This window comes from Typopeltis vanoorti, chromosome 5, assembly GCF_054136105.1.
Source record: "Typopeltis vanoorti isolate ZY-2024b chromosome 5, IOZ_Tvanoo_1.0, whole genome shotgun sequence".
NCBI lineage: Eukaryota > Metazoa > Arthropoda > Arachnida > Uropygi > Thelyphonidae > Typopeltis > Typopeltis vanoorti.
In genome coordinates this window covers 85,746,055-85,765,860 of record NC_143553.1, presented here as the reverse complement: position 1 = coordinate 85,765,860, position 19,806 = coordinate 85,746,055, and the positions used below count along the sequence as shown (strand labels likewise).

At 33.0% G+C, this 19,806-nt stretch overlaps 2 protein-coding genes across 4 annotated transcripts in view; one reads left to right on the top strand and one right to left on the bottom strand.

Annotated features, from left to right (window-relative positions):
- Nucleotides 1-19,806, bottom strand: part of Uba3 (Ubiquitin-like activating enzyme 3) — a 194,031-nt gene that overhangs the window by 59,216 nt on the left and 115,009 nt on the right. For both annotated transcript variants that reach the window (XM_090392570.1, XM_090392573.1), the window contains one exon: nucleotides 15,466-15,579. In XM_090392570.1, the coding sequence (XP_090248696.1) occupies nucleotides 15,466-15,579 (114 nt within the window). The remainder of the gene's footprint in view (nucleotides 1-15,465; nucleotides 15,580-19,806) is intronic.
- LOC150106612 (uncharacterized) overlaps nucleotides 1-19,806 on the top strand; it is a 300,527-nt gene that overhangs the window by 198,235 nt on the left and 82,486 nt on the right. The window lies entirely within an intron of this gene.

The window sequence follows — 19,806 nt, the reverse complement described above, 5'->3', positions numbered from 1 at the left end:
TTCAATTTGTGAAATTTGTTATAAGATATTCTTTGTTTTCAAATTTGCTTAGACAAGCTGTTGGTGATCTTTTCAAGGATACCCCAAATATCTGGATTTATACAATAGAAAGTCCCAATTTTACATTTAGAACTTAACACCTACCCAACTTTGAGCAAGTGTTAAGCTTTTAAGAGGTTGAACTTGCTCTCTTAATATTGCTTTCTCTGTACAGGCATAAATTTGAAGTGCTTTAGCCAAGGTGTTTTTTTTATTTAGCTTACTGCACTGATTGTAAACACTTGTGGATTAAATCTCCATGCTATCTTTTATTTCAATGTTACCATTCATTATGGTAAAATTATGGAGACAATTACTGTGTGAGGCATATAATTTCAAATGTGTGCTTGGCTGAAAAAAGTTTTATATCAACAACATTTGAATTTGTGATTGTTGCTGTTTTCTGTTGTTTTCATGAAAAGCATTATTAATGTTCTGAGTGTCTGTTACAAATTTACAATATACAAAACCTTCTATTAAGTGGTGATGTTTTTGTAAAAAAATCCAATGAGTATATCAAAAAACGTTATAGTGCATTTATGCCATGTTTACTGGAAACATCAGGAAACTGAAGATATTATTCCTAACATGTTAGTAATTCATTGTTACACAGTAGTCCCCAGGTGTGTTAATTAATGATGAACATTGTATAATATTAAAAGAAAGAATAAGACAATAAATATTATTCATTTCAGCCATAAGGTTTTTGGCATCTGTACAAAAATATGTTCAGATATTTCAATATTTGTTTCAGTGATGATTTGCAAGGACACAACGGAACAAATTGGCTAAGATTATATGTATGTGTGTGTGTGTGTGTGTGTGTGTGTGTGTAAGGGGATCCGCCCCCTGATGGGCACCCAACCTCCGTGTTCTGGACTGGTAGGCCGATTCTCCTTGAATTCTGATGACTCGAATTTTGAAGATTCGACACTCAGAGAAGCCCCTGAGTTTCAAATAACTTGACAAAAATGTTACATAAAAACGTTACAGCCTACATCCGTTTCCAATTTCAGCTCATCATTTTATAGTATAGAGTAGATATATATATATATATATACACACACACACACACACTGCAAAAACTTTGCTCTAGTTGGCTGGAGTTTGCTAAAATTGACATAATTTGCGATTTATTATGATACACACTAGATAGCACCCACAAGGTTCAACTTTGGTTTCAATCAGTTCATTTCACATTAGCAAAGTTATTCGAATTGACATTAATAGTTCTGCACTATTTGAGTGGAATTAATGAAACTGGTATTAAGATTTCCATTAAAATTAGATCATTTGAATTTTGATTCTGATCAGACTATTCAGTGCTTTTTTTTTTTTTTTTTTTGCAGTGACTGTAGAATATTTATGCCATGTTGACTGTTTTATAGTCGACATGGCATAAACACACTATATCTTTTGGTAAGCTCACCTGATCTTTACAAAAGGAAGCCACCACTCAAATAAAAGTCTTTGAATAATATAAATATGTCCTCATTATCATAGTTTATTCAAGTAGGAATAGAGACATATATGCAGAAATATGCACATAACTCATGGAGATAAAATTAAACAAAGGTGAGCCAAGCTGCTCTGTTACATGCCAACTGGTATGTCAGATGTTTCATCTTCACTTATGTATTGCCAAAAATGTTTCCATGGCCTTCATCTGTGCTTATTAGTTGGTCTGTAGAGGACAAAAGCATTGATCATAAGGTGAAAGTGGATGTTTAAGTTGGTGTCCCAATCACGTCAGCTAACTTTTCGGAATTATTTCTGCTATTTCTAATGAAATAGCAAATTATAACTTTTGGGAAAGTATCAATGGAGTGAAAGGAGGGCAAAACAGTACAGTGTATACAAGAGACTCCAAGATAAATGAAATAGCTAATTATAGGCCAGTCAGCATATCATAAGTGGTGCTTAAGGTACTAGGAGTAGAATTCAGGACAGAAATAGGATATTTTAGAGATCTTTGCTGGCTTTCTTCAAGAATAATAGTATTATGAATGTAATCTTGCCATATATATTCTAATAGTAATCGAAGGTATGTGACTCCAAAGCTATTGATGATATTAACTGCTCAATAAGTAGTGATGTTCCATGTCTAGGAATCATATGTAAATATGCTTGGTGATTTTGTACAGATCAATAAATCATCATTATCATGCATATCAAGGATTTAGGCCTAGCTGGCCTGTTTCGGCCTTAGAAGTCATCATTGAATCGTTTAAGAGGACGTCTTAGTTTTCTTTTTCCTAATGGCTTGTACTTTAAGACTTGTTTTGGTAATCTTTCTGTTTTCATTCTTTGAACATGTTCCATCCATTTATGTTTATATTTTTTAAATTTTTTTCTATTACTGGTTCTTGGTTTAATTCTTTCATAATTTCTTAGTTTCTTTTGTGATCAAATAGGGGTATACTTTGCAGTTTTTCTCATAAATTTCATTTCTGCTGTTATTAATCTTTGTCTTTTTGTTTTATTGTCCAGATTTACCTTCCATACATTAAGACTGATAGTGCTAATGTATTGTGTACTTTTAGTCTGGTTTGCTTTTGAACTAGGTTTGGTTTAAATATAGAGTTAATTACACCTGTTATTTTTAAATATTTTGCAATTTTTACGTTTATATCTTTTGCATTTTTATGTTGATCATACATCCTAGGTAGTTAAGTCAATAAATGCAATATGTGTTTCTAAATTGTATTCTCTCTCTTTTTCTCTGTTATTAATTTTAGGCAAAAGGCCGAGTCTATACATGATCGTCCTTTTCTAAATCCATTCTGTACTTCTAAAATAAAGATTTCGGAATATTTCATTAGTTTGCTATTTAAGATTCTGCTATATATTTTGTAACAGAAGTTTAGTATACTGATACCTCTATAGTTTTTAGACCTTTTTTAAAGATAGGAATAACAATTGCGTTTTTCCATTCTATTGGGGGGGGGGGGATACCAGTTGAATAAATTTTATTTAAAAATAATAAGTCTTTCTTTGAATCTTGTTCCTGCGTATTTATATAGTTCTGAACCTAACTTACCTTCTCCAGGTGATTTTCCATTTCTTGTTTCTTTCAGGCTTATTTCTAATTCTTCTTTAGTTATTTCCTTTTCATTTCCGTTAAATGTTTGCAAGTTGCCTTTTTTAAAATATTTATCTGTCCACAATTCTGTGTAGAAATTTAGAAATTCTTCTAATTTCAATTCAGTGTTTAATTTTATGTTTTCTTTAGGAGCTGCATTTAAGTGTTTCAAAATCTTATATACATTGGGTCTTATTTTTATATAAATCATGTTCTAAAATTGGAAACAAATTTGTTCCATGCTTCTCTATGCCTTTTCCTGACTTCTCTTTTAGCTATGGCTCTTATTCTTTTATATTCTATTTCATCTTCTAATCTTTTACTGCTTAACCATTTGTGATAGGTTTCTTTTTTCATTTTGATTATTTCTTTGATTGTATCATCCCATATCTTCAGTATTTTCCTTTTATTGAATTTTTTGGTCTTTCCTAAGCTTTCATTTGCTGCTGCATTTAGTATCGTTTTTATATTAAGCCATTCTATTTCTATTTCTTCATTTTGTTTTATTTTATCTAGATATTGGTTAATTCTTTGTTCATATAGCCATTGTACATTTGTGTCATTCAATAGTCTAGTTTTATAAACAAATGTTTCAAATTTTCTTTCTGTTCTTGTTACTTGTAGCCATTTAGGTGGTAATCTTAATTTTATTTTAACAAGGAAGTGGTCACTGCTTATTTCATATCCTCTGTGAACTCATCTAGTGAAAGTTTTGATGTATTTTCATTTAATATAAAATAATCTAATATTGATTTCCATCCTCTTGCTGCCCAAGTATATTTATGTATGTCTTTATGTTTATAGAAAGAATTCATTATTTTTAGGTTATTATAAACTACAAAGACAATCAATTTTTTATCGTTCCTATTTAGAGTATGTTCTCCATATCTACTGTATACCATAAAATGATAAGCTGAAATTGGAAACGGATGTAGGCTGTAACGTTTTTGTCAAGTTATTTGAAACGTTTTGAAACTCAGGGGCTACCCTGAGTGTCGAGTCTTCAAAATTCGAGTCATTGGAATTCAAGGAGAGCTGGCCTACCAGTCCGGAACACAGGGGATTGGGTGCTGTAGGAGTCAGGGGCGGAGCCCCTAGCATTCCTATATTATTATTAATTTTCGTGTTTCCAATCCTTGCATTTAAGTCTCCTGCTAAAATTACGTAATCATTTTTATTTATTTTATTATATATGTTTTGTAGCTGATTATAAAAATCAATATTATCCTGTTCTCTTCCTTCTTCTGGGGCATATAAACCAATTATTGTCAAATAGCCTCTATCTATTTTTATTCTAGCTTCTATTATTCTTTCATTCCATAATTTATAATGTTTTAATTGTTTTGAAAGGGAGTTATGAATCCAAATCATGACTCCTGCTTGTGCTCTTTGATCTCTGTCAACTCCACTGTATATCACATTAAAATTTTTGGTTCTCATAGTTCCTTTTCATTTCTTTTTTATTTCAGTGATTACTGCTATTTTAAAATTTCTTTCATTTAATAGTTGGTTTAATTCTATTTCTTTATATGCTATTCCTCTTACATTCCAGTTTGCGATGTGTATTATATTTTGTCGTTTCCATTTTTGTTTTACCTTTTCCATTCCAGAGTCTTTTTCCATAGATTCAATCTGATTATCTTTTTCTGTCAGCTTACACTCAACAGATCAATAAATAAAATAATAAAATCAATCAGGATTTTATGAAACCAAACAGCTTTATGCTTTTTCACTGTCATTTAGAGTATTGATGTAAGAACCAATGTACTAAAAATCTTTTATATCTTCAAGAGCATGATCATTTAGCTTAATGTTTCCTTGTACTGTTTTTAAGGACTTTAGTTTTACTTTGATTCTTTAGAGACACTTGTGACATTAAGTTTATAACATATAAACACGTTTACACAAGAATATTATATTTTTAATTTGCCAAATTCCATCTGAAAATAACAGACTATCTTCAGTGGCTACATAGGAACAGTTTTTAACCAACAATTGATCATTCAAAAGTAGAACGAGCCGCGTGATGTTATATTGCTAAGTATTAAAGAGAGGAAAACATATTTTATCAGAGTAATGATTAAATTAAAGATATTAATTCACAAATTCATATAATAATCTTAATTTATAAATAATATTAGACTAATGTACGAATTCAGTCTTAAATTAAAAAAAAAAAAAAAAAAAATTAATGTGTTATCCTGATTAAACTTTCCCAAATTTTTGATAAAAATATACAGTCATTTCGATTCAAGTTAGGGTGTTGAAGTAAGGCCGCAGCACTTTCTTTAAATAGAGGTTCAAATTTATAGCAACACCTATGTAGGAGGCGAGTCTTGGACCAGAGGATGTTGTGGCTTGTCTCTATTCTGTGCAGAGCTAATCCAGACTTATTGGATTTGTTGTGCTGAATGTATGATTGATGTTCTTGAATTCTCTTTTCTATAGAGCGTCCTGTTTGTCCAAAGTAGGAAAGATTTCAGTTACAAGGAACTTGATACACACCAGGCAGAAACATAGTTGAGCGTTTATCTTTAGAAGAGGGAAAATAGGCGGATATTTTGTTAATAGGTATATAAGTGGCTGTTAAATCATATTTCTTCAGAATTCTTGAAATTGGTTCTGAAATCTAAGAAATATAAGGAATTGGAACTCGACGTATTGAATCTTTGCTGTTTTGGATTGGATTGTAAGAATCGAACAGATGTTGTGTACTCTTTTCGGAGAAGCCATTTAGTTTCATGTGATGTTTGATAGTTGAAAGTTTTTTCTGTAATTCATGAGGAGGTGAACAATTAGTTCTGGCTCGTCGGATTTAACAGGTGATATATATATATATATATATATATATATATATATATATATATATATATATATATATCACCTGTTAAATCCTTCACAATATCATTAACCTAAAGGTTGAATAACAATGGACTAAGGACTGATCCCAGGGTTACAGTACTGGTCACCTTAAATCTTGTAGACTGATCCTCCATACACTATATTTTGATATCTGGTATTCAACCATCCTATCAACATGGATATCATATCTGATATCTGGTTTGATATCTGGTATCCAAACTAGTAATTTGTAATCCAGCAAGCCCATATATCTTCTGACTTATGCAATAGCCTTCCATACTGAATCCTGTCAAAACTTTAGCAAAGTCAAAAAGAACCATGGTATGCACATTCTCATCTACCTCAACCAGCAAATTATTATAAAATGTGAGCAAATTACTCAAAGATGACCATTTCTTAGTAAATCCTTGCTGTTCGCAAAGCAAAGATTCTCTGTCAACCCATTTTTGTATGTGATTTCTTATCAACTTGGTCCAAAATCTTTATCCCTACTCAAGAGATACTGTAGATTGATAGCTGGACACAATCTTTGCATCTTGTACAATGGGATTAGCATACATCCCTTCCCCTATGCTAAGACTCAAATTATAAAGCCAGATCAGAGAAACAACTGGTTCAGTTGAACAATATTTTCAGTGAATAATATTAACATTCACTGATATTCCATCAGTCCTCATTGCCAAATTTATATTCAGCTTATGCAATAGCTCTAGAACCTCCTCCTCACACACCCGAGTTTCTCTGGGGCAGAGGTATTGGCCTCTATGTTGCATACACCATGTTGATAGCTTTTAGGAAAAGTGGGTACTAGTTAGTTGAACAATTTGTTCTGCATCCGCCAGCTGCATCAATGAAAGTTATTCTTTCACGTTCATTCTTTCTTTTACTTGTAGAACAAGATATTCTTTTAGATTGCTGTAGCTTGCAAAACCAGCTGCTTTTCATACTCACACTTAGCATCCTATACAAAGTTGTAACGCTTCTAACCTGTGCCTCATAACTGTCATGACTAACACCATCCTTATGCACAAGGTATTCCTTCCACATCCTCTTTTTCTTAAGCATCATTTGCTAAATAAGACTGCATATCCATTTCACTCTGTGCATTCTTTAAACTCTAGGGATGCATTCCAATATTTCAACATCAATGTGTTTTTTTAAGTATTTCCCATATTCAAGAGAAAAATGCAGTCAACAGTATATTTTTTCAATCAATCCTTGAGGTAGAAAAAGGTCATCATGAACCTGAAATGGAAAAAGGAAGCTGGAATAGATGATTTTCAACCAGAAATGCTCAAATATGGGGAAATAAGTTTTACAGCAATTATGTCAAAAGGCTTGACAGAAAGGTCAAATTCCAAACGTGTTCCTACTGAGCATTCCAGTAACATTTTTGCAAAACATACTTGAGAAGATATTAAGAAAAACTGTGGAAGAGTAACTTGAGGAAGAATAATCTGACTTCAGGACAAACAGTTTGCCAATAACAGAATTTTATTTTTAAGAAAAACAGTTAAGAAATCATGGCAATATAACATTAATCTATATTTAAATTTTGTAGATCAAGAAAAGACATATGATAACGTGCTAAGAGAAAAGCCATTTTAAAACTGCAACTTGCATGCAGATAAAACATTGTGCAGAATGTGTAGCCTATACTTAAATTGTAAGTCAGCAGTAGGTATTCAAGGGCATAGAAACAAATGTACATGTTATCTACTCTCTTATTCATCATTTATATGGATCACATTGTCAAACTAAGTGGTATTAAGCCTGATGACAAAACTGGAACCTCAGGTCTCTGCTTTATGCAAATGAGGTTATATTCCTAAATGCATCCACTAGAGGTCTTCAGAATGCTAATGAAAATGGCAATAACCACCGTAAAAAAAGTTTGTATGAACATCAGCAATAAAAAGTCAAGAACTTTGAAAATAGGCAGAAACATGAAACACATTACCTTAATGGAGAATCTGTAGAGCAAATAAATATTTCAGCTATTTAGTTTTTAGTGAGGATGGTAAATTAAATTTGGTTATAGATAATAAAAACATCAAAGGTGGTTAATAGATTCACATAAAACAAGAGTGAAATTAACCCAAAACACTAAACTTGCAGGTACACAAGATACTGTTCAAACAAGTTTTTAATTATGAATATGAGAGTAGTGTTAAAAAAAAAAAAGTTAAAGACTACAGCTGGGGTGACAATTCTATAGTGCACAAACCCAAGGAGGCACACGAAAAAAATCTGCCATGCAGTGTCAGTGTGATTCTTTATGCCCCCACCTGTAATAAATAAATAAATATTTAATGATTAGTATTACTGCCAAATGAAGTAGCAAATGAATCTGAGAGTTAGGTTAGAAATAAAGCACTTGATCAAAGACTAGATATCATGGACAGTGCTGTAACTAGCTTTTCATGGGCCCTGTTCAAAATTTTTTTACGAACTAAAAGCAGTGAGATGTGTTCACAGGAGAATGTATCGTACCTTTTCCCTTTAAAAAAAAAAAAAGGTCTGTTATATTACTGTTGATAATTCATTGATTTCACTTTTGAATTAAATGGTAATTAATAACATATGTTCTTACATACATCATTAAAACAATTCAGAATAATTTTTAATATGATTCTTCCATTGATGCCATCCATTCACCCCCCTAATTTTTCTCATAAGGCATGTACAATGGGTGCACAGGGCCCAGAATAAAGGGACCTGAAATGGGGTATCAAAAAAATAATCAGTATTATATTTTCATTTTCAAAATTTAAATTTTACCACTCTGGGGGCCGATTCCGTAACATTTTTGGTTAAAGCTAAAAATTAACTGGTCTATTTCTATCGTATTTTTTTTTATTTTTTTCAAAAAAAAAAAAAAGGACGGGCATAAATAAAATCTTGCACAGGGCCCATGAAAAGCTAGTTACAGCACCATCCATAGTTCTAGTCTTTCATCAAGTGCTTTATTTCTAATCCAACTCTCAGATCCATAAGTTAAAATTGGTTTGAATACTGTCTTGTATACAGCTAGCTTAGTGTTTTGGCTTATTTCTCTCATATTCCATATAAATATATTAAACTGGGTTGCCACCATACCAGTTTTGCTTATTCTGTTGTCTATTTCCAAATTTAAATTGCCAACTTCACTAAAAATTGTGCCTAAGTAGCTGAAATATTTTATTTCAATGAGACAGCTGAAGTTTTCTATTGCCCTATCCATTTTCATAGCTTTTGTCTTTTTATTACTGATTTTCATGCCAAATAATTATATTTGTTATTCAATTTAGTTCGAGAATCCTAGAGACCTCTACTGGATGTGTTTAGGAGTATATCATTAGTATATAAAACAAAGAGTCAAGTGTAATATCTCTAATTCTAATATCAGATTTAATGCTAATTTCTTACATAATGTGATAAATGCAGATGATGAGTAAAAGGGAATTATAATGTGCATTCTTATTTTATATCTGATTTGACATCAAACCATCTTCCTGTATCTGCTGACTCACATCTTAAATATAAACTATGTATTTCTCTGGTTAATGGTCCGTTTATCTAATATAATTGTAATGTTTTGAAAAACTTTTCTCCGGGACCTTGTTATATACCTTTTCTAGCTCTACAAAATTTAAGAACGTATCCTTGTATTCCCATAATTTCTCAACTATACGTTCTAAAGTTAAACTCTATCTTGAACTGAGCCCAGCTTGTTCTTCTCCAAGTTTATCTGCCACAATTTTTCTCAGCCTCTTCTCAAGTATGCTTACATAAATCTTACCTGGAAGACATATAGAGAAATTGCTCTGTAATTCTCATATTCAGCTTTATTCCTCCCCTTTTTTTTTATTGGGAACTATGGTAACGCTACTCCAATCATCTGAAATTCATCCTTCTGACCAGACCCTCTAAATTATGCAGTGGAACCCCTCCAATATTTGAACTTTTCTTGTTGAATATCTTCTCCAGTTGCCTTTCCACACATTTCAAGTTTTGATGGCTTTTTCTACCTCAAGTATTGATACATAACTCCTGTTTGCATTCATCTTGAAAATTTTCTACTATTCCGTCACTGCTTGCTTTAAGTCTTTCAATGTAATTACTCCACATAACTATCATCTTTGATTCCTTTTACAATACTCTTTTCTCCATTTCAAAGCTGTTTTCAATAGTCTTCAGAACATTTTGCTACCTTACCGATATTCATCTTCTATATTCTTACTGAAGTCTTCCCAATTTTTGTATTTGCACATAGCTTAGCTCTCTTATATTTTTTGATGCCCTAAAAGAATACTCTGTATTCTTTTAGGGCATCTGCCAACTTATTTGCCAGAAACCTTCAATATGCTTCCTTCTCCTTTTCCAGATTGCTTTTTGTTCTTATTTTTCTATTTTTTGCAGACAACTTCCCAATAGCTGAATCAATCAATTTTTTCTTCAGAAATTTTCACTGAGACTCCAAGGTTTGGTTCTTGTTATGGAATTGTTTTTTCCTTCAATAATATTTGTTGTATGAGTCTACAGCTTACCTGCAGAAGCTGCTCGACTCTCTTACATAGTGTTATTTTCAATGTGATATTTACTTTTATCCTACTTAAAAACAAGTGATGGTCACTTCCAAATTCAAGTCCTCTGTGCACCCTTGCATCCTGAAACAGCATAAGTATATCACTATCAACAATAACATAAGCAATGAGGCTTTTCTTATTTCTCGTGCACATCTTTATGTTGGAACAAGGTGCTAGTAATGTCTAGTCCATATTCTGAGCAGAAATCCAGCAGGTACCATTATTATTAGCCTTGCTCTTTTCTCCAAATTTCCCCCAACACATTTCTATATGCCTGTTGGAATTTATTTCCTATTGTGCTGTTTATATCTCCAACAAGGAACCACTTTTTCCATTTCCCTTATGTCAGCTACTTGTTCTGTATAATGACTTATTCTCCACTTCTTCCTTAGGCAAACTACTGTGGAACCATAGACACAAAAGTTCCAGTGTCCATTTCCCCACTTTCAAGTTTGCCCACATAATTACTTGAAACTGACTTCCAATTAAGAAGTTTATCTTCATGGTATTATTACTTCTTTTCCATGATCATTATTGCCTAAATATAACAATTTATACTTATTTAGTAAGTTCTCACCTGTTTTTATCTTCTTTGTCTCAAGTAATACCAATTATATTCATGTGGTACTCCAATTCTTCTGCAAGTTTGATTTCCTTTCCATTAATACTCCTTATGTTGATAGTTCCTATTTTCAATTATTAAATTATTAAATTAAATTATTAAATTATTAAATTACTCTGGATTTAGAGAAAGATATTGGAAGTTTATTTCTGGATAAAGGATTAAACTAAATTTATTATAGTCTAACCAAGTGGGAAAAAACTTCCAACTAGTTATCAATGTGTGAACATTCCAACCTTGTGTGATGTATGCATTCTCTTGATTTCCTTTCCATTAATATTCCTTATGTTGATAGTTCCTATTTTCAATTATTTTGATATTTTGGTTCGTTCTTTTTCTAGATATTGAGATGGAGTTTGTTCCAGTAACTGGCTTTTCACTGTTTGCTCTGTTTCCCTGATGAAAATAGCATGAGTCTTGTTTAATTGGGTGATGGTGAGTTATTGCTCTCAAAGGTGAATAAGTTTAAAAAACTGAGAATCAAATAAAAAACATTCTGACAGGTTAACATTTCTTTTAAGATGTAGAAATAATGGCATTATACCTTAATTTTTAAGGTGGCACCTATAGTTAACCATTAAGCATGCTTTAAGAATTTTTAAATGTATGTAAGTGGCATTACTAAAAGAATGCATACATCACACAAGGTTGGAATGTTCACACATTGATAACTAGTTGGAAGTTTTTTCCCACTTGGTTAGACTATAATAAATTTAGTTTAATCCTTTATCCAGAAATAAACTTCCAATATCTTTCTCTAAATCCAGAGTAATTTAATAATAAGGTGGTACACCTTTTGGCAACTCATATAGATAAATATGACTTCTCCATTGCTTCTGTCTTAGTATCACCACTTCTGGGTCTGGCTCCCACTGACGAGACCTCAATAAAGGTCGAAACCAGCATGCATAGCATTGTACGTGTCTGCAAGGAGATTGTGCTTTGCATTATGGGAGATACTGGGACAAGGAGTGATGAGAGCTTGGTCCACCTTTACCATGAGTTGCCTCAGTCCTGAAGATACTTCAGGTGCAAACTTTGTTTGCTTACACTTGGATAAAGGATTAAACTAAATTTATTATTGATAACTAGTCATACACTCTTAATACAGAATTATCTTCCTCCATTTCTATGAACTTTTGGAATAGTTTAGATAGGCTTTCCTGTGAGAAATCAGGGTATATATCCATAGTTTGCAAAGAAAGAATGAAGGGAAAAAACTACTAAATCTAATCAAAGAAAAAAAAATAGTCTCAGTAACTGTTTACCAAATAATAAAACAGTTATCAACAAATCCTCATGAATGTTATCTGATTATGAATTTAACATCCTTTTACAAATTTTCAACTTTGTGATATCACTGAGTAAGATTCCAAAAGTAGATATCATGGCAATGTAGAAAAAAAGCCTTCAAAGAGTTGAAGGCTTTTTTGTTGCAGATTTTCTTTGCATCCAAACAGTTTCCATACTTCTCATAATGCAAAACCACTTAGTAATAGGCGGTAATAGTAATCGCATTACAAAGTTCAACTGGCTCTAAAAAATAAACAGGATAAGAATATCATTGTATTGAAAGCTGACAAAGGAAACTCAACAGTCTTGTTGAATTTAGTAGAATATATATAGAAAAAAAAAATGCAACCATTACTGAAAGATACAAACACATAAAAAACTGAATCATGACCACAGGTCATTTCCATAATAAGACTAATAATTTGATTAAAAACAAAAAAAAAATGTGAATCTCATCTGAAGACACCAAAAAATGTCTTGAGTCAAGACAGCTCCTGATATCAAGAATCTATGGAGTCCCTAAGGTACATATGCAGGGCTTGCCACTGAGACTTATTGTTGATGTCAAGTATTCTCCAACTTCACTGCTATCCAAATGTCCATGCAAATATCTAAGCTTCAATGCTATCCAAATATGCATTTCACAGAACATGTCAAAGGCATTATAATAGATCCTACACCTTAACTATTACCGCAGGAACTCTTAAACACCAAATGATATATAAAACTCAATGGCATCTCAGAAAGGACTACACAACAGCTTTTTAATTCCTATAATCCCAGCTCAAATAACAAGGAAACAAAACAGTACATTGAGTTTCAATTCCTTACATTTCTGGCATCTCAGAACTCATTTCCAGAATTCTTAAGAAATACAAAACATTAGCATGGTTTCCATCTTCAAAAGATAAACGGTCTCCTCTAGCTCTGATTGGTGTCTACCAAGTTCCTTGTAACTATCATAGTTCATACTTTGGACAAACTGGACACTCTGTAGAAAAGAGAATACAAGAACACCAATCTTACATTGGCAAGAGTAAAGCTGAAAAATTTGGTTCAGCATAACAGAGAATAGATACAGACCACAACATCCTATGTTATAGTCTGTATCTATTCACTGCCCAAACTTAAATTGGAATGGCTGCCTCTCTCTATCTAAGATATAGAAAAGTCTTATTTTAATCAAATATCAATATTTTTTTTTAAATAGCTAATGAATTATCAAATATTGTGATATTTCTTCAGCTATACCATTGTGTTGTTTTATGTATAGCATCACGTGCTCTTACTTTTTCAAATCAATCCATTGTTCTCATGGCTTTAAATAAATAGTATTACTCATCCGTTGTATTTTTTTGTTAATTGAAGAAACCTCTCATGGCACAAGTATCTCTTAAACAATAAGTTAAAACTAGTTTAAACACTGTCTTGTCTGCTGTCAGTTTAGTGTATTGGCTTATTTCTCTCTTATTATTCCATATAAGTTTATTCAACTGCTTAAGTTGTAAGTCAACATTTCACCACAAGGTATAATTAGTTTGTCTTGTATACATTTAGTTTAATGTTTTGACTAATTTCTCTCTTATTCTACATAAATTTATTCAGCTGACTCCCTACCATATCAGCTTTGCTAATTCTGCTGGCTATTTCCATATTTAATTTGCCATCTTCTCTAAAAATTGTACCTAAAGGTTATCCATTCAGGATGCAGTTGATGTTTTCAAAGTTCCAGCCTATTTTCACAGTCTGTCTTTTTATTGCTGATTTTCACACTAAATTGAATTACAGCAGTTATTCAATTTAGTTAGGGAATCTCAGGGCCTTTTACTGGATTTATTTAAGAGTTTAACATCACCTGCATAATTGTTTCAGGCCTAATGCCATTTTCCTTCATAAAGTGATCCATATAGATGATGAATAACAGTAGAGATAATGTGCATCCAAAACTCCATCTTCCTATATTGCCTACACCAAAGCCTGGAATAGCTGCAAGAAAATTATCACCACATTGAAAACTAATTTTGAGAGAGCTAAAAGCAGAAAACTTGCATCCTGCCCAACTGCCCAATCAAGCCAACTTCCTGGCTTCCTACTTCTCCTCCAATTCTTGCACAGCTGATCATGGTAAATGGCTCACAACCATTCCAAACACTCGATGCTGCATTTAACCTTTCATAAGAAAGAGATCTGAAAAATCTTGCACAAATTGGATACCAAAAAGTCTCCTGACCCTGATGACATTCCTCCAATTGTTCTAAAGGTCTGGTATGAGAGAGTTGACATGCACCTTATACTGCCTATTTACACTTTCTTATTCCACTGATATTCTGCAGTCTAGAAACCAGCCCATACACAACCTATCCTAAGAATTGTGACAAATCTTTACCTTCAAACTACCTTCCAATTTCTTTCACCTCAATTCTTTCTAAAGCAATGAAAAGAACCATCAACAGCCAACTCCTATGCTATCTTGAAGACTCTCATCTAATAAATGACTGACAGTATGAATTCCATCACTGTCAATCAACAAAGGATCTACTAATCAATATCACCCATCTCTGTTCAGACATAGGTGGTTAGTAGATCAAACCAACATGGAACGGTTTCAATAATTAATAATTGGATATATATTTGTTATTCACATTCAACATCACTGGACACTGTAGAGTCACTCCTGTATCCCCTCATAGGGTTTGGAGAGTGAAGCCTTCTGCTAGAAGAAATGGTAGGGTCATAGATGCCCTTTCCAAAGAGAGTTAGTAAGGATAATTACAAACACCCATGCCCATGATGGGATTCGAACCCACAGCCTCTTGGCTAGAGAGCAGATACACTAACCACTCAGCCAACTAGGCAGGCTGGATATATATACAGAATAAAAGAAATCATTACTTATTAACTGTACTTCTGCAGAGAATTTTTTAGAAAGATAAAGAGTATAGAAATTTACTTATCTACCCACTGAGAATTAATAACTTACATAATAATACACTATTTACCTTGAGTAAGACGATAGGTCACTCCTTGAATGTGATATTCAGCTGCTCTCTCTGAAGATTTCTCATATATCCACTCAATATGTGCTGGATCATCTCCATCAATTTCTACAGACTCTATTAAAAGAATACAAAATAAGATGTTTTAGAACATTCATTAAAAAGGTATTTTATTTTTATTTACTTTTATTTAGGTTTATGTATAAATGTAAAACACTTAAGCATCCATATGGAAAGATTTTTAATAACAGATTTACATCTTTTTACAAGCTGGTGATATCAGTTTTTTTAAATGCAGTAAAACCTGGTTGATTTTTTTATTGTTATTTTATTTTTATGTATTTATTTTGTAGACTACATTTATTTGGTTTATTATCATTATTAGTATTTAAAATAACCCATAAATACATTTTTAAAGTCTGGTAAATGTTATGCTGGATAATAAATACCATGGGGGGGGGGGTGGACAAATAAGTTTAGATTGTGAGTACAGGTAACCCCTGTATAATATAGTAACTCTAAAACCAACATATTTATTTATTTATTCGTATGGCATGAATATCAAAACATGTGCAGTACAATACACTTTAATAACATATAAAATTAAAAGTCAAAAGTCATTTTAAAAACCAATAAAACTAAAAGGTTACATCCATATTGGTCAGATAGTTCATAGCTTAGGGTGTAGCACTTAAAAAGTCCAATTTGTCTCCTGAATATGCTCTGAGATAACACTGAGTCACAATATGGTTCACAGTTTGTCTCTGAGCTCCACAATCACAATGCGGGGATGGTCGTTTACCCCATTTAAAAAGCATGTCTGCACATACACCATGACCAGTTCGTATTCTATTAAGCTGAGTCTAGGATTTTCGTGGGAAGTGTGAGCAAGCATCAAAACTTTCTTGTAATTCATTGAGAGAAAATTTTGTGATGTCATCTGTATGGCTCTCCCACTGTTCTTGCCACTTTTGCTTCAAGTCAAAGTTAGAATGTAGTAGTAGTTGGGCTAATTGTAGTGGTGGATGTCTTGATCTCAATCATCGTACACTTAAGTCTGGGAGATCTAAATGTATTGGTAGGGCTGTGTTCTCCAAGATTTTCTTATACTCATGTAAGAGAGCCTTAGTCCTGCGCAGATTCGGTGGAACAATGTTACTAAGAGCTGGAAGCCAGTGTGTGGGCCTTGATTTAATTGTGCCAGAAATCAGTCTCATTGTATTATTTAGTTGGCTATCAACAAGTTTAACATGTGTGCTATTTAGCCACACTGGTGAGCAATATTCGGCAACAGAGAAAACTAGACCAAGAGCAGTGATCCGCAAATTATCGGCTGTTGCTCCCCATGTCGTGCCTATTAGTTTTTGTATTATGTTGTTACGGGTTCTTAACTTAGCAGAAACGTTTGTTAGGTGTTGCTTGTAAGAGAGCGTGAGGTCCAGGGTAATGCCCAAGTACTTTGGAAACTTATTGTGTCATAGTAAACATCTTTCAAAGAAGATATGTAAAGTGACATCTGCCGTGTGTGATTATTAAGGTGAAAGCTTGATACTTCTGTTTTGTCTGGATTGAGCTGGAGCCTCCATTTTTTATAATATTCACCTATAGTTTCAGATCTTTTGTAAGTATGTCTTCAGCCTGACTCATGTTTTGTGTCGAATGGCAATTACAGTGTCATCAGCATAACAGAACTTGCGTGAGATGGTAGCAGGCAAGTCATATGTGTATAGATTATAAAGTAAGGGTGCCAATACTGACCCTTGTAGAAGACCATTATTAAGTTTTCGTTGTCGGGACATTTTATTTGCTAATATAACTTGAAAGAAACGTTCAGTGAGCATGGAGGAAATTAAGTGTACAGTCTGCTTACATGGGACAATGCAAAGAAATTTGTATATAAGACCTTCACACCATACTGTATCATAAGCTGCTGTTAGGTCCAAGAAGACAGCTGATGTTTTTTCTTGCTTCTGAAATCCAGCTTCTATGTATGATGTTAAAGTGAGCACTTGATCACAGCAACCACGTTTTTCTCTAAAACCAGTTTGCTCAATCGGGACATGCTGCATAATTGGTGCAGACAATCTGTTGTACAGAAGGTGCTCTAACATTTTATAGGTGCAACTCAATAAAGCAATAGGTCTGTAACTTTTTGCCTCCTGGGGTAGTTTTCCAGGTTTAAGAATAGCAACTATTTTTGACTTCTTAAACTGGCTAGGTAGTCGGCCAGTCAATAATATATCAGAAAAGAATTCACAGAGCCATTTTATAGTACTTGGCCGCTATTAATCAGAAATTCAGGATGGACACCGTCAAAGCAAGGGGCCTTGCCTGCTTTGATATCTTTTATGATGGCTTTTACTTCATCTATAGTGAAGATTGAGGCATATTGTGAGAAAGCAGGGGCATTTATTTTTAAAGCTCTAAGTTCTTTCTTAACTTTCTTGGTATGTTCACGGTCCCTAGGTGCTCTTGACATATTAACGATTTGATTAGCTATTTTCTCAGGGGAGATGATTGTGCTTTTTCTTTTAGGTAGATTAGTTGTGGATAGTTGTTGGAGAAGATTCCAAGCTTTTCTACTTGATCGTTTGAAGTCAAGGTTTTCAACCATATCAATCCATTTTGTTTTTTGGGATGAGTTCAGGCTATGTAGTAATTCATCTGCTATTTCAGGATCTTCACTTTTCAGGAACTCTCTGTAGAGATGTTCACTCTCTTCATTCCATCCAGGGACATAATCTTTTCTGTAACTTTTAGGGATATATTTTTTCGCAGTTGGTTTGATTGCTCCTACAAATCTCTTGTACTCTGCAACTCTAGCAGGTATCCACCAAACACATTTATCCAATTCATTTGCAAAATTTCTCCAATTTGCTTTTTTAAAATTCCAACGCGGTCGTGGAAAGGATCTTGCTATAGGTAGTGTCATACCAATTTCCAGTAACACCGGTCGATGTTGACAGTGTGGGAAGTTAGAAAGTACATATCGTTTTGCTGGTAATGTTTGCCCTTCTGTGTTTATTGAAACAAAACATAAGTCTGGATTAGACTCTGTTTGCCATGCTGATGATCTAAAGGTGTTTCTATCTTTGGCATCAAATACAAGGTGTATATTATTTATTTCTGCCCATTGAACGAGGGTAGTCCCGCAGTCGTGGTTATCACGGTACTTCCATTCTTCATGATGGCTATTAAAATCACCAATCCATACTGTTAGATGTCGATAAGTAGGTATCACATCTATAGACCATGATGTTAAAGGAGGTTTATAGACATTGACTATTGTTATTTTGTGAATTTTCACACTCACAAGATGGGTATCGTTATCACATCTCGTTGTCAGGACAGAAGCATTTTCTATATCATCCTTGATATATGTTGCAATGCCATAATTCTGGTGGTATGTAGCACCAATCAGAGTGTAACCAGTTATTTTTCCTCTTCTATTAAGGTCGTCTTCATTTTCAGCATGTGTTTCTTGAAGAAGCACAATGTCAATGTTATTTTCTTGTAGTATTTTGCAGAGATAGTCACATTTTGCTCTGTTAATTCCCTTGATATTCAGTTGACACATCTTAAGGCTAAATCCCAGTTTTTTGTCAGCATCATCAATAAAATTAGAAAAATCAGTATTGTTTGACTGCATGCCTTAGCCAGGAGAACTAATTATTATTTTATTTTTATGTATTTATTTTGTAGACTACATTTATTTGGTTTATTATCATTATTAGTATTTAAAATAACCCATAAATACATTTTTAAAGTCTGGTAAATGTTATGCTGGATAATAAATACCATGGGGGGGGGACAAATAAGTTTAGATTGTGAGTACAGGCAACCCCTGTATAATATAGTAACTCTAAAACCAACATAGTTTTGTTTTGACAGAATTGTGACAATCTTCATAGCACCTGATACTTTTGAGCAGGGGGAAAACACTGATGTTATGCTGAATGTAATGAAATGAAAAATGAATGAAAAAAGAATGGGAATGTTTCAATTCCCATTCTTTTTTCGTGAACTCCTGCTGTTGATTCACTAGCCATTTTGCAAAACAAATCCCTATGTTTTATTTCTGGGGGGAAATCCTCATTTTAGGTTCAGTGCTTTGAACTTGAGTTTGCTTGAGACCATCAAAAATTGTGACTTCAAAGCATGGAGTTCATGACATGTAAGATTATTTCAGTTTTTGTTTGATCATTTATACATTTTTCTGGGTATGTATTACTAAACTTTGTACTTAAGAACCATATTGGAATAATTTTGTTGCAAATTAAATTATCAGAAACTTAATAAAAATTAAGTTTCTGATAGCTATAAAATAAAATAGTGTATTTTTAC